The 17,113-nt window shown below is 48.3% G+C and overlaps 1 protein-coding gene across 4 annotated transcripts in view; it reads right to left on the reverse strand.

Moving 5' to 3' along the window:
• The window catches only part of WDR11 (WD repeat domain 11), a 228,644-nt gene that overhangs the window by 47,610 nt on the left and 163,921 nt on the right, over positions 1-17,113 (reverse strand). For all 4 annotated transcript variants that reach the window (XM_075348649.1, XM_075348648.1, XM_075348647.1 and 1 more), the window contains exons 21-23: positions 6,405-6,467; positions 6,001-6,066; positions 599-746 (exon numbers count right to left, since the gene is read on the reverse strand). In XM_075348649.1, the coding sequence (XP_075204764.1) occupies positions 599-746; positions 6,001-6,066; positions 6,405-6,467 (277 nt within the window). The remainder of the gene's footprint in view (positions 1-598; positions 747-6,000; positions 6,067-6,404; positions 6,468-17,113) is intronic.

The following is a 17,113-nucleotide window of genomic DNA, read 5'->3' on the forward strand; positions in this document are numbered from 1 at the left end:
CAGGGATGGACATTTCAGCAAGACACTGATCCCAAACACACAGCCAAGGAAACTCTCAATTGGTTTCAGAGAAAGAAATTAAAGCTGCTAGAATGGCCGAACCGATCACCAGACCTGAATCCAATAGAAAATTTATGGAAGGAACAACCGCTCAGAGTTTATAGGGACATTCACGATTTGAAGAGTGTTTGTGTGGAAGAAGGACCAAAATAACACATGAGCAATGCATGCAACTCATTTCTCCATACAGGACACATCTTTAAGCTGTCATCACCAACAAATGCTTTTGTACGAAGTACTAAATACATTTCAGTGTTGAATACTTTTCCCTGTTATTTTTCTCATTATTACACATCACTAAATTTATTGTGATCTTTGGTTGAATTTTCTGCCTGTGTGGATTGGATGGGTTGTTACCGATATCTGGTGAGAAATTTATAATAGCACTGTAACAAGTATTCACTTTGTGACGGGTTCAATACTTATTTCACCCACTATGCATATACTGTATATATATATATATATATATATATATATTTATTATTTTTTTTACCTAACTACCTTTATATTGTATTTTTTATATTGTGAGCGGTGTTACCTGGAAGTAGGAATTCTCACACAGTAGGTCATAACAGATGTCTAAGGGGTTGGCTGAAATGCTGACGTGAGGTGCATCACTTTGGAAAACTTGAAGGTAATGAGATGCCACCGTCCAAAAGTGAAGCTCCGACTCATCGCCATACAACCTGCAAATGGGAAAAATGTTATTAACAAACACTCAAAGTGCACTAATTCTGATAAATCTTCTGATTTTAATACATGATTTAATACATTTAAATAAAGCTAAATTTACTCTTAGGCGGGCTTTGCACGTTGCGACATCGCAGGCCGATGCTGCGATGTCGCACGCGATAGTGCCCGCCCCCGTCACAGGTACGATATCGTGTGATAGCTGGCGTAGCGAAAACTATCACTACGCCAGCTTCACACGCGCTCACCTGCCTGCGACCGTCGCTCTGACCGGCGACCCGCCTCCTTCCTAAGGGGGCGGGTCGTGCGGCGTCACAGCGACGTCACACGGCAGGCAGCAGGCGGCCAATAGGAGCGGAGGGGCGGAGATGAGCAGGATGTAAACATCCTGCCCAGCTCCTTCCTTCCGCATATCCTACGGAAGCCGCGGTGACGCCGGTAGGAGATGTTCCTCGCTCCTGCGGCTTCACACACAGCGATGTGTGCTGCCACAGGAGCGAGGAACAACATCGGACTGTCGCGTCAGCGTAATTATGAATTACGCCGACGCTGCAACGATGATACGATTACGACGATTTTGCGTTCGTTAATCGTATCATCAAGGCTTTACACACTACGATATCTCATGCGATGCCAGATGTGCGTCACTTTCAATTTGACCCCACCGACATCGCACCTGCGATGTCGTAGTGTGCAAAGCCGCCCTTAGTTTCCGATCTGTGGTGAAACTACCAAAATGGCTTTGAAATGAAAGGTATACTGGGATCTGTAGATTCTCAACAGCTGAAAGCCACAAATAGGAAGCCACTGTTCTAGATGTTAAAGGGAGTTGACTACTACTTTGATATCAACGATAGATCATCAATATTGGATAAGTTAGCTCAAATAATTGGTGTGACTTTACAGTATGGCTACACGACCAATCACAATTTATTATGAGAAAGGGTTTACTTTTTTTTTATAAATTGCCCAAAATTAAAGAGGTAATAATGCTAGAAATCATTATCAATGCACTTAATTTTTATCTTTCCATTTCACATAGTATAACCCCCCTCACTGAGGTCCTGAGCTTAGGGTCGAAATTGAAGAATCTAGTTTTAGTGATCTGCAGGGATACTACTAACAAGATCGCCACTGGTATAATATTTATCATTAGCACAAGGGAAGGGGGCAGGAGAAGTTACATTGGAAATAGGAATTGAAGATCCGCGTTTATGGAGGAAGATCTTTAAGAAATACCTGCTGGCCATAGAAATGTCACATCTTAAAGTTGCTTGTGCACCTTTTTCTACCACACATTTTCCTTCCACTCAACTTTCCAATAATATGCTTGGATACAGCACTCAGTGAACAACCAGCTTCTTTAGCAATGACCTTTTGTGGCATACCCTCCTTGTGGAGTGTGTCAAAGACTTCCTTCTGGACATTTGTCAGCAGTCTTCCCCATGATTTTGTAGCCTACTGAACCAGACTAAGGGACCAGTTTAACCCCTTCATGACCATGGACGGATCTTTCCGTCATGGATCGTGTCCCGGTAAGCCCCGCCCCCTGCGGCGTGGATCGGCACACATATCAGCTGTTTTCAACAGCTGACATGTGTGCCTACATGTTCCGAGTGGAATCGCATTCCACCCGGAACATTAACCCCTTAGATCTCGCTGCTAAAGTCTGGCAGCGAGATCTATATGCGCGCGGCCATGTTTTTTACTTACCGCCGCCCCCTCCGGACGTCACGTGAGTGAACACATGACATTCGGTGGTTGCCATCGTAGCACAGGGTCATGTGATGACGCCTGATACTATGAAGTTTCACTTTCATTCTTCCTCGGGACGGAGCAGAGGAAAAAAGAAAGTGACTATTTCTGCTGTTTAGAGCGGTATAGCTGTGATCAGCAGATAGCGATCAGCAATCGGATTGTTGATCGCTATAGCCCCCTAGGGGGACTAGTAAAATAAAATAAAAAAAGTAAAAAAAAGTTTTAAAAAATTAAAAAAAAAACAAAAAACCTAAAAGTTCAAATCACCCCCCTTTCCCCCCATTGAAAATTAAAGGGTTAAAAAATAAATAAATATACACATATTTGGTATCGCCGCGTTCAGAAATGCCCGATCTATCAAAATATAAAATCAATTAATCTGATTGGTAAACGGCGTAGTGGCAAAAAAATTCCAAACGCCAAAATTACGTTTTTTGGTCGCCGCAAGTTTTACGCAAAATGCAATAACAGGCGATCAAAACGTAGCATCTGCGCAAAAATGCTACCATTAGAAACATCAGCTCGAGACGCAAAAAATAAGCCGTCACTGAGCCATAGATCCCAAAAGAAGGGAATTTTGTTTACTTACCGTAAATTCCTTTTCTTCTAGCTCCAATTGGGAGACCCAGACAATTGGGTGTATAGCTTCTGCCTCCGGAGGCCACACAAAGTATTACACTTAAAAGTGTAAAGCCCCTCCCCTTCTGCCTATACACCCCCCGTGCATCACGGGCTCCTCAGTTTTGGTGCAAAAGCAAGAAGGAGGAAAAGTTATAAATTGGTTTAAAGTAAATTCAATCCGAAGGAATTTCGGAGAACTGAAACCATTCAACATGAACAACATGTGTACACAAAAAAACAGGGGCGGGTGCTGGGTCTCCCAATTGGAGCTAGAAGAAAAGGAATTTACGGTAAGTAAACAAAATTCCCTTCTTCTTTGTCGCTCCATTGGGAGACCCAGACAATTGGGACGTCCAAAAGCAGTCCCTGGGTGGGTAAAATAATACCTCGTAATAGAGCCGTAAAACGGCCCTTTCCTACAGGTGGGCAACCGCCGCCTGAAGGACTTGCCTACCTAGGCTGGCATCCGCCGAAGCATAGGTATGCACCTGATAGTGTTTCGTGAAAGTGTGCAGGCTCGACCAGGTAGCCGCCTGACACACCTGCTGAGCCGTAGCCTGGTGCCGCAAAGCCCAGGACGCACCCACGGCTCTGGTAGAATGGGCTTTCAGCCCTGAGGGAACCGGAAGCCCAGAAGATCGGTAAGCTTCAAGAATTGGTTCCTTGATCCACCGAGCCAGGGTTGATTTGGAAGCTTGTGACCCTTTACGCTGGCCAGCGACAAGGACAAAGAGTGCATCCGAGCGGCGCAGGGGCGCCGTACGAGAAATGTAGAGTCTGAGTGCTCTCACCAGATCTAACGAGTGCAAATCCCTTTCACATTGGTGAACTGGATGAGGACAAAAAGAGGGTAAGGAGATATCCTGATTGAGATGAAAGGGGGATACCACCTTAGGGAGAAATTCCGGTACCGGACGCAGAACCACCTTGTCCTGGTGAAACACCAGGAAAGGGGCTTTGCATGACAGCGCCGCTAGCTCCGACACTCTCCGAAGTGATGTGACTGCTACTAGGAAGACCACTTTCTGCGAAAGGCGTGAGAGAGAAATATCCCTCATTGGCTCGAAAGGTGGCTTCTGAAGAGCCATCAGCACCCTGTTCAGATCCCAGGGTTCTAACGGCCGCTTGTAAGGAGGGACTATGTGACAAACCCCCTGCAGGAACGTGCGTACCTGTGGAAGTCTGGCTAGGCGCTTCTGAAAAAACACAGAGAGCGCTGAGACTTGTCCCTTAAGAGAGCCGAGCGACAACCCTTTTTCCAATCCGGATTGAAGGAAGGAAAGAAAAGTGGGCAAGGCAAATGGCCAGGGAGAAACACCCTGATCAGAGCACCAAGATAGGAATATCCTCCACGTCCTGTGGTAGATCTTGGCGGACGTTGGTTTCCTAGCCTGTCAGTGATTGGGCCGGTGTCAGATTTGACTTTGGAAAATTGATGATCCACCCGAAACTCTGGAGAGTCTCCAGAGCAACGTCCAGGCTGCGTTGGCAAGCCACTTGAGATGTCCCTGACGATACTCGGCTCCTGTCCAGCAGATTCCCCAGGGGCTGCGGAGGGAGCACGGCCTCAGTGCCTGGAGACCGAATAGGATCCCACTTCACCCAGAGCCCATTAAGGGATGGGGAAGGAAAACAGCATGTGGCTCCTGCCTATGTACCCGCAATGGGTACCTCAACCTTAACAGCACCGCCGACCAGAGTGGGGTGAGAAGGGAGCATGCTGGGGGCCCTATATGGGCCCTCTTTTCTTCCATCCGACATAGTCAGCAGCTGCTGCTGACTAAGATGTGGAGCTATGCGTGGATGTCAGCCTCCTTCGCACAAAGCATAAAAACTGAGGAGCCCGTGATGCACGGGGGGTGTATAGGCAGAAGGGGAGGGGCTTTACACTTTTAAGTGTAATACTTTGTGTGGCCTCCGGAGGCAGAAGCTATACACCCAATTGTCTGGGTCTCCCAATGGAGCGACAAAGAAAATAAGAACGCTACGTGTTTCGGAAAATGGCGCAAAATGTGCGCCACTTTTATTGGACAAACTTGTGAATTTTTTTTAACCCCTTAGATACAAGTAAATCTATACATGTTTGGTGTCTACAAACTCGCACCGACCTCAGGCATCATACCCACACATCAGTTTTACCATATAGTGAACACCGTGAATAAAACATCCCAAAAACTATTGTGCCATCACACTTTTTTTGCAATTTTTCCACACTTGGAATTTTTATGCTGCTTTCCAGTACACCATATGGTAAAACTTATGGTTTCATTTAAAAGTACAACTTGTCCCGCAAAAAACAAGCCCTCATATGGCAAGATTGACGGAAAAATAAAAAAGTTACGGCTCTCGGAAGAAGGGGAGGAAAAAACAAAAACGCAAAAACGGAAATTGCCCCGGGGCTGAAGGGGTTAAACGCTTAGGAAGCCTTTGCAGGTGTTTTGTGGTAATTATTCTAATTTTCTGAGATGACTTTTGGGTTTTCATTGGCTGTAAGCCATAATCATTAACATTAACAGAAATAAGCACTTGAAATAGATCCCTTTGTGTGTGACTCTATATAATATATGCGTTTCCCTTTTTGTATTGAATTACTGAAATAAATTAACTTTATGATACTCTAATTTATTGAGATGCAACTGTATATAATTTGACAAGATTACTACTTGAACCACAAATTAAAGTGGAGGCCTTTTCTCCTTGAAAAGCACCAAGGCTTGGTCTGAGACCCACCTTATAGCCAAGATGCTCCAAATATTAGGAACATATCTGATGAGATTGTTCTGGCGGCACAAGTATTATATGAAGCTACAAAGGCGTTGCTAGAATGGTACTGGATCACCGGGCAGTTTAGCATGGCGGATTTTACTATACCTTGCAACCAGTAGACACCTCTGCAAGAGATTGAACTCCACATCCAGAATAAGATCCTTCAGATCACTGTGGAGAGAAATAAGGATTACTATCCTTGTCATGTCAGGGCCTCGCTAGTACTGGATAGGATGACATCCCATCCATCGTTCACAAGACCGCTGCAGACAATCACTGGCCTTAATGCTGTTTGTGTGTACTGCATGGGACTGCTAAGTGATAGCTAGCAGCGGTCATGTAAATGATACTTGGGATGTTATTATTTCTGATACCATCAGTGACCACCGAAGTGGACTTGAACCATAAATTCACTGTATTTCCCTTGCATGTTCCTAATACCGCACATTACGGCTTTGTCATTTAGATTTGTCAATCTATTAGCACAGATTACATGATACAATACTCACTTGGGCAATGCATTGATTTGCTGCTGGATCAGGTTCTTGATGTCATCATGCTCTGGGTAGTCACTAATGAAAATGCACATAAGATTATTATATTTTTCTTTCTGAATTATCATACTTTTAGGAACTATAGTTTGGTACAACTAGCTCAGGTACCTACAGCTTGAATTGTCCAAGATTAGAATACAGCGCCACCAGGGTGTCAGAGCCATTGTCTGGCATTACAGTTCATTCATAAAACTGTCAGCCATGGCTGATTGAGGACATGTGTCCTCTTTTTGCAAATAAGCCTCGTAAATTACATTATCCCATTTTGTGGGCTGTAATGATGTGGTTAAGTCTCTGGAAGTGCAGTGCGCATTACATAAAGAGAAATAAGTGCAATAACCGGGTTCACAAAACCCCCCAGAATTCCTAGGAGGTCACCAGCGTTCTCTATGAGAATCACAACATAAGCAGGGATAGCCTGTATGATAACTTATCATCGCCTCATGCCTCGACGCGTTTCCCCAACAAATCTGCTTCATCAGGAGGACAATAATTATCCAATGTGGCTAGATAAAGTATATAGTGTTTATCTAGCCACATTGTATAATTAGCGGCCCCCTGATGAACCAGATTTGTTGGGGAAACGCGTCGAAGCATGAGGCGATGATAAGATAAGTTATCATACAGGCTATCCCTGCTTATGTTGTGATTCTCATGGAGAACGCTGGTGACCTAGTAATTCTGGGGTGTTTTGTGAACCCGGTTATTGCACTTATATCACTTTATGTAATGTGCACTGCACTTTATCTTTGGTTGTAGGGGTTTACAGGGTAATAATAGGGAAAGCCGCTGGTGAGTGGGGGCGCCATATCGTACATCTAGGGTGCCAACCTCCACGGCTAGGTAGGGCACAGGAGGGAGTGTATATTGTAGGGATTTATTTTCTCCTCTCCGCTGTGCACCAGTTTGTTATATTATTTTGCATTGTGGTTATGGACTATTTTAATAATATCATTGAATGTTATGTTTTAGTTAGGGATCTATGCTTCTGTGTCTAGATTTTACAAGTCTCTGGAAGTGGTTTATGACCTATAGTTTTCTCCTATATCCTGTGCCCACAAAAGGTGGCTCCTCTCCATATTCAGTGGTTCCAAAACGGGATTCAGACGTATGCGCCAGCAGAGCCACTGACTATAATGGTGCAGATTGAGTCATCGTGTGCTCTGTCGTGCACCATTTTCAGGGGTATACACCTATTGGAGTCGGACACCCAGACTGTCCACCTCCAGTCAGCGTACACACTTGAAAATGGTGCACAACAGAGCACACAGTGGCTCAGTCTGCACCATTATAGTCAGTGCCCCTGTTGGTGCATACGTCCAAGTCCTTTTTTGCGAGGGGTTCGGACGGAAGCCCCGATGGGCCCACTGAATGGGGAGATGAACGGAGTGTGAATGCACCTTTAGGGGTGCTTTACATGTTGCAACATCGCTACCGAAATATCGTCGGGGTCACGCCGTTAGTGACGCACATCCGGCGCCGGTAACGACATCGCAACGTGTAAATCCTAGTTGCGACGATGAACGAGCGCATCAGCGTTAAAAATCGCTGATCTGTGTAGCGTCGTTCATATTCATAATGTTGTTACGATGTTGTTTGTCGTCCCTGCAGCGGTACACATCGCTGTGTGTGAAGCCACAGGAATGACAAACATCTCCTTACCTGCGTCCACCGGCAATGCGGAAGGAAGGAGGTGGGCAGGATGTTATGTCCCGCTCATCTCCGCCCCTCCGCTTCTATTGGCCGGCCTCTTAGTGACGTCGCGGTGACGCCGAACGCACCTCCCCCTTGAAGGAGGGATTGTTCGGCAGTCACCGCGATGTCGCTGACAAGGTATGTGCGTGTGAAGCTGCCGTAGCGATAATGTTCGCTACGGCAGCAATCACCACATATCGCATGTGCGAAGAGGGCGGGTGCTAACGCGCTCAACATCGCTAGCCGATGCTAGCGATCTCGCAGCGTGTAAAGCCCGCCTTAGAGTATAAATCTTAATTTATAAGATAAAGCTTCCAATGTTGACAGTATTTTTTTTTTTTTCAAAACTAAAAATGAATTGTTCCAAATTATTACTACATGCAACAGAGTTTCCAACATTTTATAGGTTGCAAGGAACTGGAAATGGTAATTTGTTAAATTTGCAGCATTAAGAGGTCACATTTACTGAAATAAAAAAAATCTTAACAGGCCAAATTACATGTTAGGAACACGAATGATTGTAGTGAAAAATGCAGAATCACAAATATAAGAAATACATTATGATTCAAAAAGATGATATTCATGCAATAAAACTGTGGACATGAATTTAGATGGACAAATCGTCTGACAACAAGATGATTTAAAAAGGAAAGAATGCGATCAGACGTCACCCCGACGAAGGTCTCCATACCGACACAGCCGTCGGGCTGCCGGCTTGCATCCTGCCCTCTCCCGCTCGTGCATTCAGGTGGCTTACTGACTGCGTTTTGGTTGTGCAACTGCATTATTATTTTGCTCCATCATTGGTAGTTGCATGTGATATTCGGCATTGCTATCATACATACATTTCTTTGAACCGGCAATTGCTGGCTCATTACATAATGGTATAATCCCTTTTATTGTACCAATTGGCATATGTGCAATATCATATTGTATACCTGTATCCTTAGCAGTCATATAAATTGTTACAAATCCTTACTATTAGTCCCTGTTGCGAGCGGGAGTTGTCACCTCTTTATGTTTACTGCACTGGTTAAATCTTGATATGCATTACAGCTTATTTATATAATACTGTATTGTTGATATCTATATTTTGTACTTTTTTTTTACCTATTAGTGTATGTATGCATATTGGTGGTATATTCACATCTTGCAGGCTAATAGCCTTTTTTTTCTCACCACTGACTTTATTATGTCCCATCACAGTTTTCCTTTTTTCCAGTAATGAAGGGAATTTTGTTTACTTACCGTAAATTCCTTTTCTTCTAGCTCCTATTGGGAGACCCAGCCAATTGGGTGTATAGCTTCTGCCTCCGGAGGCCACACAAAGTATTACACTTTAAAAAGTGTAACCCCTCCCCTCTGCCTATACACCCCCCCGTGCATCACGGGCTCCTCAGTTTTGGTGCAAAAGCAGGAAGGAGAAAACTTATAAATTGGTCTAAGGTAACTTCAATCCGAAGGATGTTCGGAGAACTGAAAACCATGAACCAAAAGAACAATTCAACATGAACAACATGTGTACACAAAAGAACAAACAGCCCGAAGGGAACAGGGGCGGGTGCTGGGTCTCCCAATAGGAGCTAGAAGAAAAGGAATTTACGGTAAGTAAACAAAATTCCCTTCTTCTTTGTCGCTCCATTGGGAGACCCAGACAATTGGGACGTCCAAAAGCAGTCCCTGGGTGGGTAAAAGAATACCCCGATAAAAAGAGCCGACAACGGCCGTCCTCTTACAGGTGGGCAACCGCCGCCTGAAGGACCAGTCTACCTAGGCTGGCATCCGCCGAAGCATAGGTATGCACCTGATAGTGTTTCGTGAAAGTGTGCAGACTAGACCAGGTAGCTGCCTGACACACCTGCTGAGCCGTCGCCCGGTGCCGCAATGCCCAGGACGCACCCACGGCTCTGGTAGAATGGGCTTTCAGCCCTGAAGGAATCGGAAGCCCAGAAGAACGGTAGGCTTCAAAAATCGGTTCCTTGATCCACCGAGCCAAGGTTGACTTGGAAGCCTGCGACCCCTTACGCTGGCCAGCGACAAGGACAAAGAGTGCATCAGAACGGCGCAGTGGCGCCGTGCGAGACACGTAGATCCGGAGTGCTCTCACTAGATCTAACAAATGCAAATCCTTTTCACATTGGTGAATTGGATGAGGGCAAAATGAAGGTAAGGAGATATCCTGATTGAGATGAAAAGGGGACACCACCTTGGGGAGAAAGTCCGGGACCGGACGCAGAACCACCTTATCCTGGTGAAATACCAGGAAGGGGGCTTTGCATGACAGCGCTGCAAGCTCTGACACTCCTCGGAGTGACGTAACTGCCACTAGAAATGCCACCTTCTACGAAAGACGTGATAGAGAGACATCCTGCAGCGGCTCAAAAGGTGGTCTCTGAAGAGCCCGTAGAACCCTGTTGAGATCCCAGGGTTCCAGCGGCCGCTTGTAAGGTGGGACTATGTGGCAAACTCCCTGCAGGAACGTGCGGACCTGCGGAAGCCTGGCTAGACGCTTTTGAAAAAACACGGAAAGCGCCGATACTTGTCCCTTGAGAGAGCCGAGAGACAAACCCTTGTCCATTCCGGATTGAAGGAAGGAAAGAAACGTGGGTAAGGCAAACGGCCAGGGGGTAAACCCCTTATCAGAGCACCAGGCTAAGAAGATCCTCCAAGCCCTGTGATAGATCTTGGCTGACGTTGGTTTCCTGGCCTGTCTCATAGTGGCAATGACCTCTTGAGATAACCCTGAGGACGCTAGGAGCCAGGACGCAATGGCCACACAGTCAGGTTGAGGGCCGCAGAATTCAGATGGAAAAATGGCCCTTGAGACAGCAAGTCTGGTCGGTCTGGGAGCGCCCACGGTTGACCCACCGTGAGGTGCCACAGGTCCGGGTAACACGACCTCCTCGGCCAGTCTGGAGCGACGAGGATGGCGCGGCGGCAGTCGGACCTGATCTTGCGCAACACTCTGGGCAGCATTGCCAGAGGAGGGAATACATAAGGCAGTCGAAACTGCGACCAATCCTGAACTAAGGCGTCCGCCGCCAGAGCTCTGTGATCCTGAGACCGTGCCATGAATGCCGGAACTTTGTTGTTGTGCCGAGACGCCATGAGATCGACGTCCGGCGTTCCCCAGCGGCAACAGATCTCTTGAAACACGTCCGGGTGAAGAGACCATTCCCCTGCGTCCATGCCCTGGCGACTGAGAAAGTCTGCTTCCCAGTTTTCTACGCCCGGGATGTGAACCGCGGAGATGGTGGAGGCTGTGGCCTCCGCCCACAGCAGAATCCGCCGAACTTCTTGGAAGGCTTGACGACTGCGAGTGCCGCCCTGGTGGTTGATGTACGCGACCGCCGTGGCGTTGTCCGACTGTATGCGGATCTGCCTGCCCTCCAGCCACCGATGGAACGCTTTTAGGGCTAGATACACTGCCCTTATCTCCAGAACATTGATCTGAAGGGAGGACTCTGTCGGAGTCCAGGTTCCCTGAGCCTTGTGAAAACCCACCCCCCACCCTGACAGACTCGCGTCCGTCGTGACCACAGCCCAGGATGGGGGCAGGAAAGATTTTCCCTTTGACAGAGAAGTGGGAAGAAGCCACCACTGAAGAGAGGTCTTGGCTGCCAGAGAAAGAGAGACGTTCCTGTCTAAGGACGTCGACCTCTTGTCCCATTTGCGGAGAATGTCCCATTGGAGTGGGCGCAGATGAAACTGCGCAAAGGGAACTGCCTCAATTGCTGCCACCATCTTCCCCAGGAAGTGCATGAGGCGCCTCAAGGGGTGTGACTGGGCTCGAAGGAGAGATTGCACCCCTGTTTGCAGCGAACGCTGTTTGTCCAGCGGTAGCTTGACTATCGCTGAGAGAGTATGAAACTCCATCCCGAGGTAAGTCAGTGATTGGGTCGGAGTCAATTTTGACTTTGGGAAATTGATGATCCACCCGAACCTCTGGATAGTCTCCAGAGCCACGGTCAGACTGTGTTGACATGCCACCCGGGAGGGTGCCTTGACTAGGAGATCGTCTAAGTACGGGATCACCGAGTGGCCCTGAGAGTGTAGGACTGCCACAACGGATGCCATGACCTTGGTGAAGACCCGTGGGGCTGTCGCCAGGCCGAAAGGCAGTGCCACAAACTGAAGGTGTTCGTCCCCGATGGCGAAACGCAGGAAGCGTTGATGCCCTGGAGCGATCGGCACATGGAGATAGGCATCCCTGATGTCGATTGATGCTAGGAAGTCTCCTTGGGACATCGAAGCGATGACAGAGCGGAGGGATTCCATGCGAAACCGCCTGGTTCTCACATGTCTGTTGAGCAATTTGAGGTCCAAAACGGGACGGAATGAACCGTCCTTTTTTGGTACCATGAACAGGTTGGAGTAAAAACCGCGACCACGTTCCTGAAGGGGAACGGGGATCACAACTCCTTCTGTCTTCAGAGTGTCCACCGCCTGAAAAAGTGCCACGGTTCGCTCGGGGGGCGGAGATGTTCTGAAAAAACGAGTCTGAGGACGAGAGCTGAACTCTATCCTGTAACCGTGAGACAGAATGTCCCTCACCCATCGGTCTTGGACATGTGGCCACCAGGCGTCGCAAAAGCGGGAGAGCCTGCCACCGACCGAGGATGCGGTTTGGGGAGGCCGAAAGTCATGAGGAGGCCGCCTTGGAGACGGTGCCTCCGGCGGTCTTTGGAGGACGTGACTTAGACCGCCATGCAGAAGAGTTTCTCTGGCTCTTCTGTGGCCTGTTGGACGAGGAGGATTGGGATCTGGCTGAGGGCCGAAAGGACCGAAACCTCGCTTGAATTTTTCGTTGCTGAGGTCTCTTTGGTTTGGGCTGGGGTAAGGACGAGTCCTTTCCCTTGGATTGCTTAATAATTTCATCCAATTGTTCGCCAAACAATCGGTCGCCAGAAAAAGGCAAACCGGTCAAGAACTTCTTGGAAGCAGAGTCTGCCTTCCATTCGCGTAGCCACATGGCCCTGCGGACTGCCACCGAATTGGCGGATGCTACCGCTGTACGGCTAGCCGAGTCCAGGACAGGATTCATGGCGTAGGATGAAAAAACCGACGCCTGAGAAGTCAAAGACGCTACTTGCGGAGCCGAGGTACGGGTGACCGCATTAATCTCAGACAGACAAGCTGAGATAGCCTGGAGTGCCCACACTGCTGCAAAGGCTGGGGCAAAGGACGCGCCTATGGCTTCATAGATGGATTTCATTAGGAGCTCTATCTGCCTGTCCGTGGCATCCTTGAGCGTTGAACCGTCAGCCACTGCTACTACGGATCTAGCCGCCAGTCTAGAGACTGGAGGATCCACCTTGGGACATTGAGCCCAACCCTTAACTACGTCAGAGGGGAAGGGGTAACGTGTGTCATTAAGGCGTTTAGTAAAGCGCTTGTCCGGGAAAGCCCTGTGCTTCTGGACAGCATCTCTGAAGTTCGAGTGATCGAAGAAAACACTCCGAGTACGTTTGGGAAACCTAAACTGGTGCTTCTCCTGCTGTGCGGCCGACTCCTCTATAGGTGGAGTTGGGGGAGAAAGATCTAGCACCTGGTTGATGGACGCTATAAGGTCATTTACTATGGCGTCCCCTTCAGGTGTATCAAGATTGAGAGCAACGTCAGGGTCAGAGTCCTGGGCTGCGACCTCCGCCTCATCCTCTAGAGAGTCCTCAAGCTGAGACCCCGAACAGCGTGATGAAGTCGGGGAAGATTCTAAGCGAGCCCGCTTAACCGGTCTGGGACTGCGGTCCGTGCCGGAGTCCTCCACGTAATAACTAGAGGCCACCCCAGGAGCACGCTTCGTCGTGGACCGAGAGGGGCCTGGGGGCGATCCCGCAGTGCCCGGGGCCTGTGTAAGGGCCGGTCTGGACTGCAAGGCTTCTAGTATCTTAGCAGACCATTTGTCCATAGACTGAGCCATGGATTGTGAAAGTGACTCAGAGAGTTTCTCAGCTAAAACTGCAAACTCTGTCCCTGCCACCTGGACAGGGGAAGCCGGCGGTTCTACCTGGGCCGAGGGTCCCACCAGTGCCCCAGGCTCCGGCTGAGCGAGTGCCACAGGGCCCGAGCATTGCTCACAGTGAGGGTAGGTGGAACCTGCAGGTAGCATAGGCGCACAAGAGGTACAGGTTGCAAAATAACCCTGTGCCTTGGCACCCTTGCTCCTTGTGAACGACATGCTGTTGTCTCCCAGGAGCGTGATCACTGAGGGATATATAGCCACAAGCTAACAGTACAGCCGAACCGAGAAAATGTATACAAGTATAATATATATATATACAGTTCGGCACTCTAGGGGTCCCAACACCGGGTGACCGGTGTGGCTTACCGACCGCTCAAGCGGTGTGTGGCCACCAGATTCCCTGCCTCGGGTCTCCCAGAGATGCAGCCAGAAGTCCTCCACCGGCAGAATGTGCTTAAAACATGGCTGTCGGCGTTCACAGGGGAGGAGGGAGCCGTGGGCGTAACTACAAAAGTGCGGGAATCTGGTGCCCCAGAGTGATTAGTGAGGGGGGCGGAGGACAGCTAAGTGTGCTCCAGCCCTCACTGTCGGCGTCAGACCGACCGTCCCGCCCTTACCCCTGACTGGCAGGCCCGGGGGCGGGAGTTTAATGCACTAGGCCGCAAAAGCCGGGGACTAAAGTTAAAACCGCGGCCGGCCAGCAGGTGCGGTCGGCGCGGTAGTCCCGGTCTCATACCAACACCGCAGTCGCTGCAGCGTCTGAGGCCAAGGTGCTCCATGCACCGTCCCCAAGGGGACACAGAGTACCTGTAGATGCAGGGCCCTGTCCCTGATGATATTCAGTCTCCTGTCCGTCAGAATCCCACAGGGGCTGCGGAGGGAGCCCGGTCCCAGTGCCTGGATGACCGGATAGGATCCCACTTCTCCCAGAGCCCCTAAGGGATGGGGAAGGAAAACGGCATGTGGCTCCAGCCTGTGTACCCGCAATGGGTACCTCAACCTTAACAACACCACCGACTTAGTGGGGTGAGAAGGGAGCATGCCGGGGGCCCTGTTAGAGGCCCTCTTTTCTTCCATCCGATACAATCAGCAGCTGCTGCTGACTAAAATGGGAGCATAAGTGCATGTGTGCCTCCTTCAACACAAAGCATAAAAACTGAGGAGCCCGTGATGCACGGGGGGGGTGTATAGGCAGAGGGGAGGGGTTACACTTTTTAAAGTGTAATACTTTGTGTGGCCTCCGGAGGCAGAAGCTATACACCCAATTGGCTGGGTCTCCCAATGGAGCGACAAAGAAAAATATTATATGTATATATCTATATATGATATTGATATATGATATATGATAGTGATATATATCACTACTGGCTAACACGGTACAAAGATATATTTTACTTGTATATTTATATGGACGTTTTATTGCATTCCTTCCTTTGGGAGTCAAGTTACATGTTAACATAAGACCCCTTCTTTAATATCACCTTCACAATTTTTGCACCCATTGAGCTTGTGAGTTTGTGGATAGTTCCTGCTTGAATTTCTTTGTAGGACGTTGGAACAGCTTCCACAACTGTTTGATGTGAACTGCCTCACACCCTCAGATCTTCTGCTTGAGGATACTCCAAAGGTTCTCAATAGGTTTGAGGTCAGTGGAGCCCGGTAACCACACCATGGAGTTTCCCTAATTTTATGCCAATATCAGCCAATGACGTAGAGGAATTCTTAGCAGTATATGATATGATGCATTGTCATGTATGAAAATAATTTGGCTATGGATGGCACGGTTCTCTTTATACCATGGAAGAAAGTGGTCAGTCAGAAACGCTTTATGGTTTGCCGAGGTCATTTTCACACATACAGGCACCAACCAGCTCTATTCCCATGATTATGGCTCAAAACAGGATGCCATCACCTCCTTGCTGATGTCACGGCCTTGTTGGCATATGGTGACAATCCACCATCCATCCACTACTCCATCCATCTGGACCATCCAGGGTTGCACGGGACTCATCAATATATGACTGTTTTAAAATTAGTCTTCATGTTTGTCTGCGCCCACTGCTACCATTTATGCTTGTGAGCACTGTGTACAGGGGGGCCAAACAGTAGGTTTATCCACAACTGCAGCCTCTGTAGGATCCTACACCTTGATGCTCAAGGGACTCCAGAGTCACCAACAGCTTCAAATACCTGTTGACTTCTTTATGATGGTATTTTATAAGCTTCTCTGAAGGACTTGTCTAGCAGAAACCTTCCTCATTATGCCTTTATCTGCATGAACCAATCCGTGCTGTGTATCAGCCACAAATGTTTTCACAGTATGAAAGCTTTAAGTTTTCGTGAAATATCTAATGTGTTCATACCTTGTCAAAGTCACTGCACTACTTGACCAATTTCGGCAGCAGAGAGAACCTTTTTCTTTACCACATTGCTTAAAACCTAAGGCGTGCTTAGGCTGCTTTCACACATCCGGTTTTTGCAGTGCGGCTCAATCCGGCTCAAAAACCTATGCAACGGATGCGGCGAAAAAAACGGATCCGTTGCATAAGTTTTTCCATGCGGCCCGTCCGTTTTTTGACGGATGCGGCTTGATACCGAGCATGCGCAGGGCAAAAAACGCATCCTGCGGCCGGATGCGTTTTTTGCCGCAGGACGCCGCATCAAGCATCCATAGGCTTGCATTGTAAATCGCGGCGCAATGCGGTTTTTTTTGCCGCACAAAAAACGTGCCAGGCAACGTTCCATCCGGCCGCCGCATGGGCTAAATATGCCGCATCCGGCAAAAAACGGACGCAACGCAAGGCCACGCGGCACAATACGGCGCTAATGCAAGTTAATGTGGAAAAAACGCAACCGGCGGCAAAAAAAAAACGGTTGCGTTTTTTCTGCAAAGCGCCGTATTGTGCCGCTCATCAAAAACCGGATGTGTGAAAGCAGCCTTACTAGTGTGGAACATCCGTTGTAAGTAGTCCTCTATTAATTGAGCTCACCTGGCAAACTAATTATA

This window comes from Anomaloglossus baeobatrachus, chromosome 5, assembly GCF_048569485.1.
Source record: "Anomaloglossus baeobatrachus isolate aAnoBae1 chromosome 5, aAnoBae1.hap1, whole genome shotgun sequence".
Taxonomy (NCBI): Eukaryota; Metazoa; Chordata; class Amphibia; order Anura; family Aromobatidae; genus Anomaloglossus; species Anomaloglossus baeobatrachus.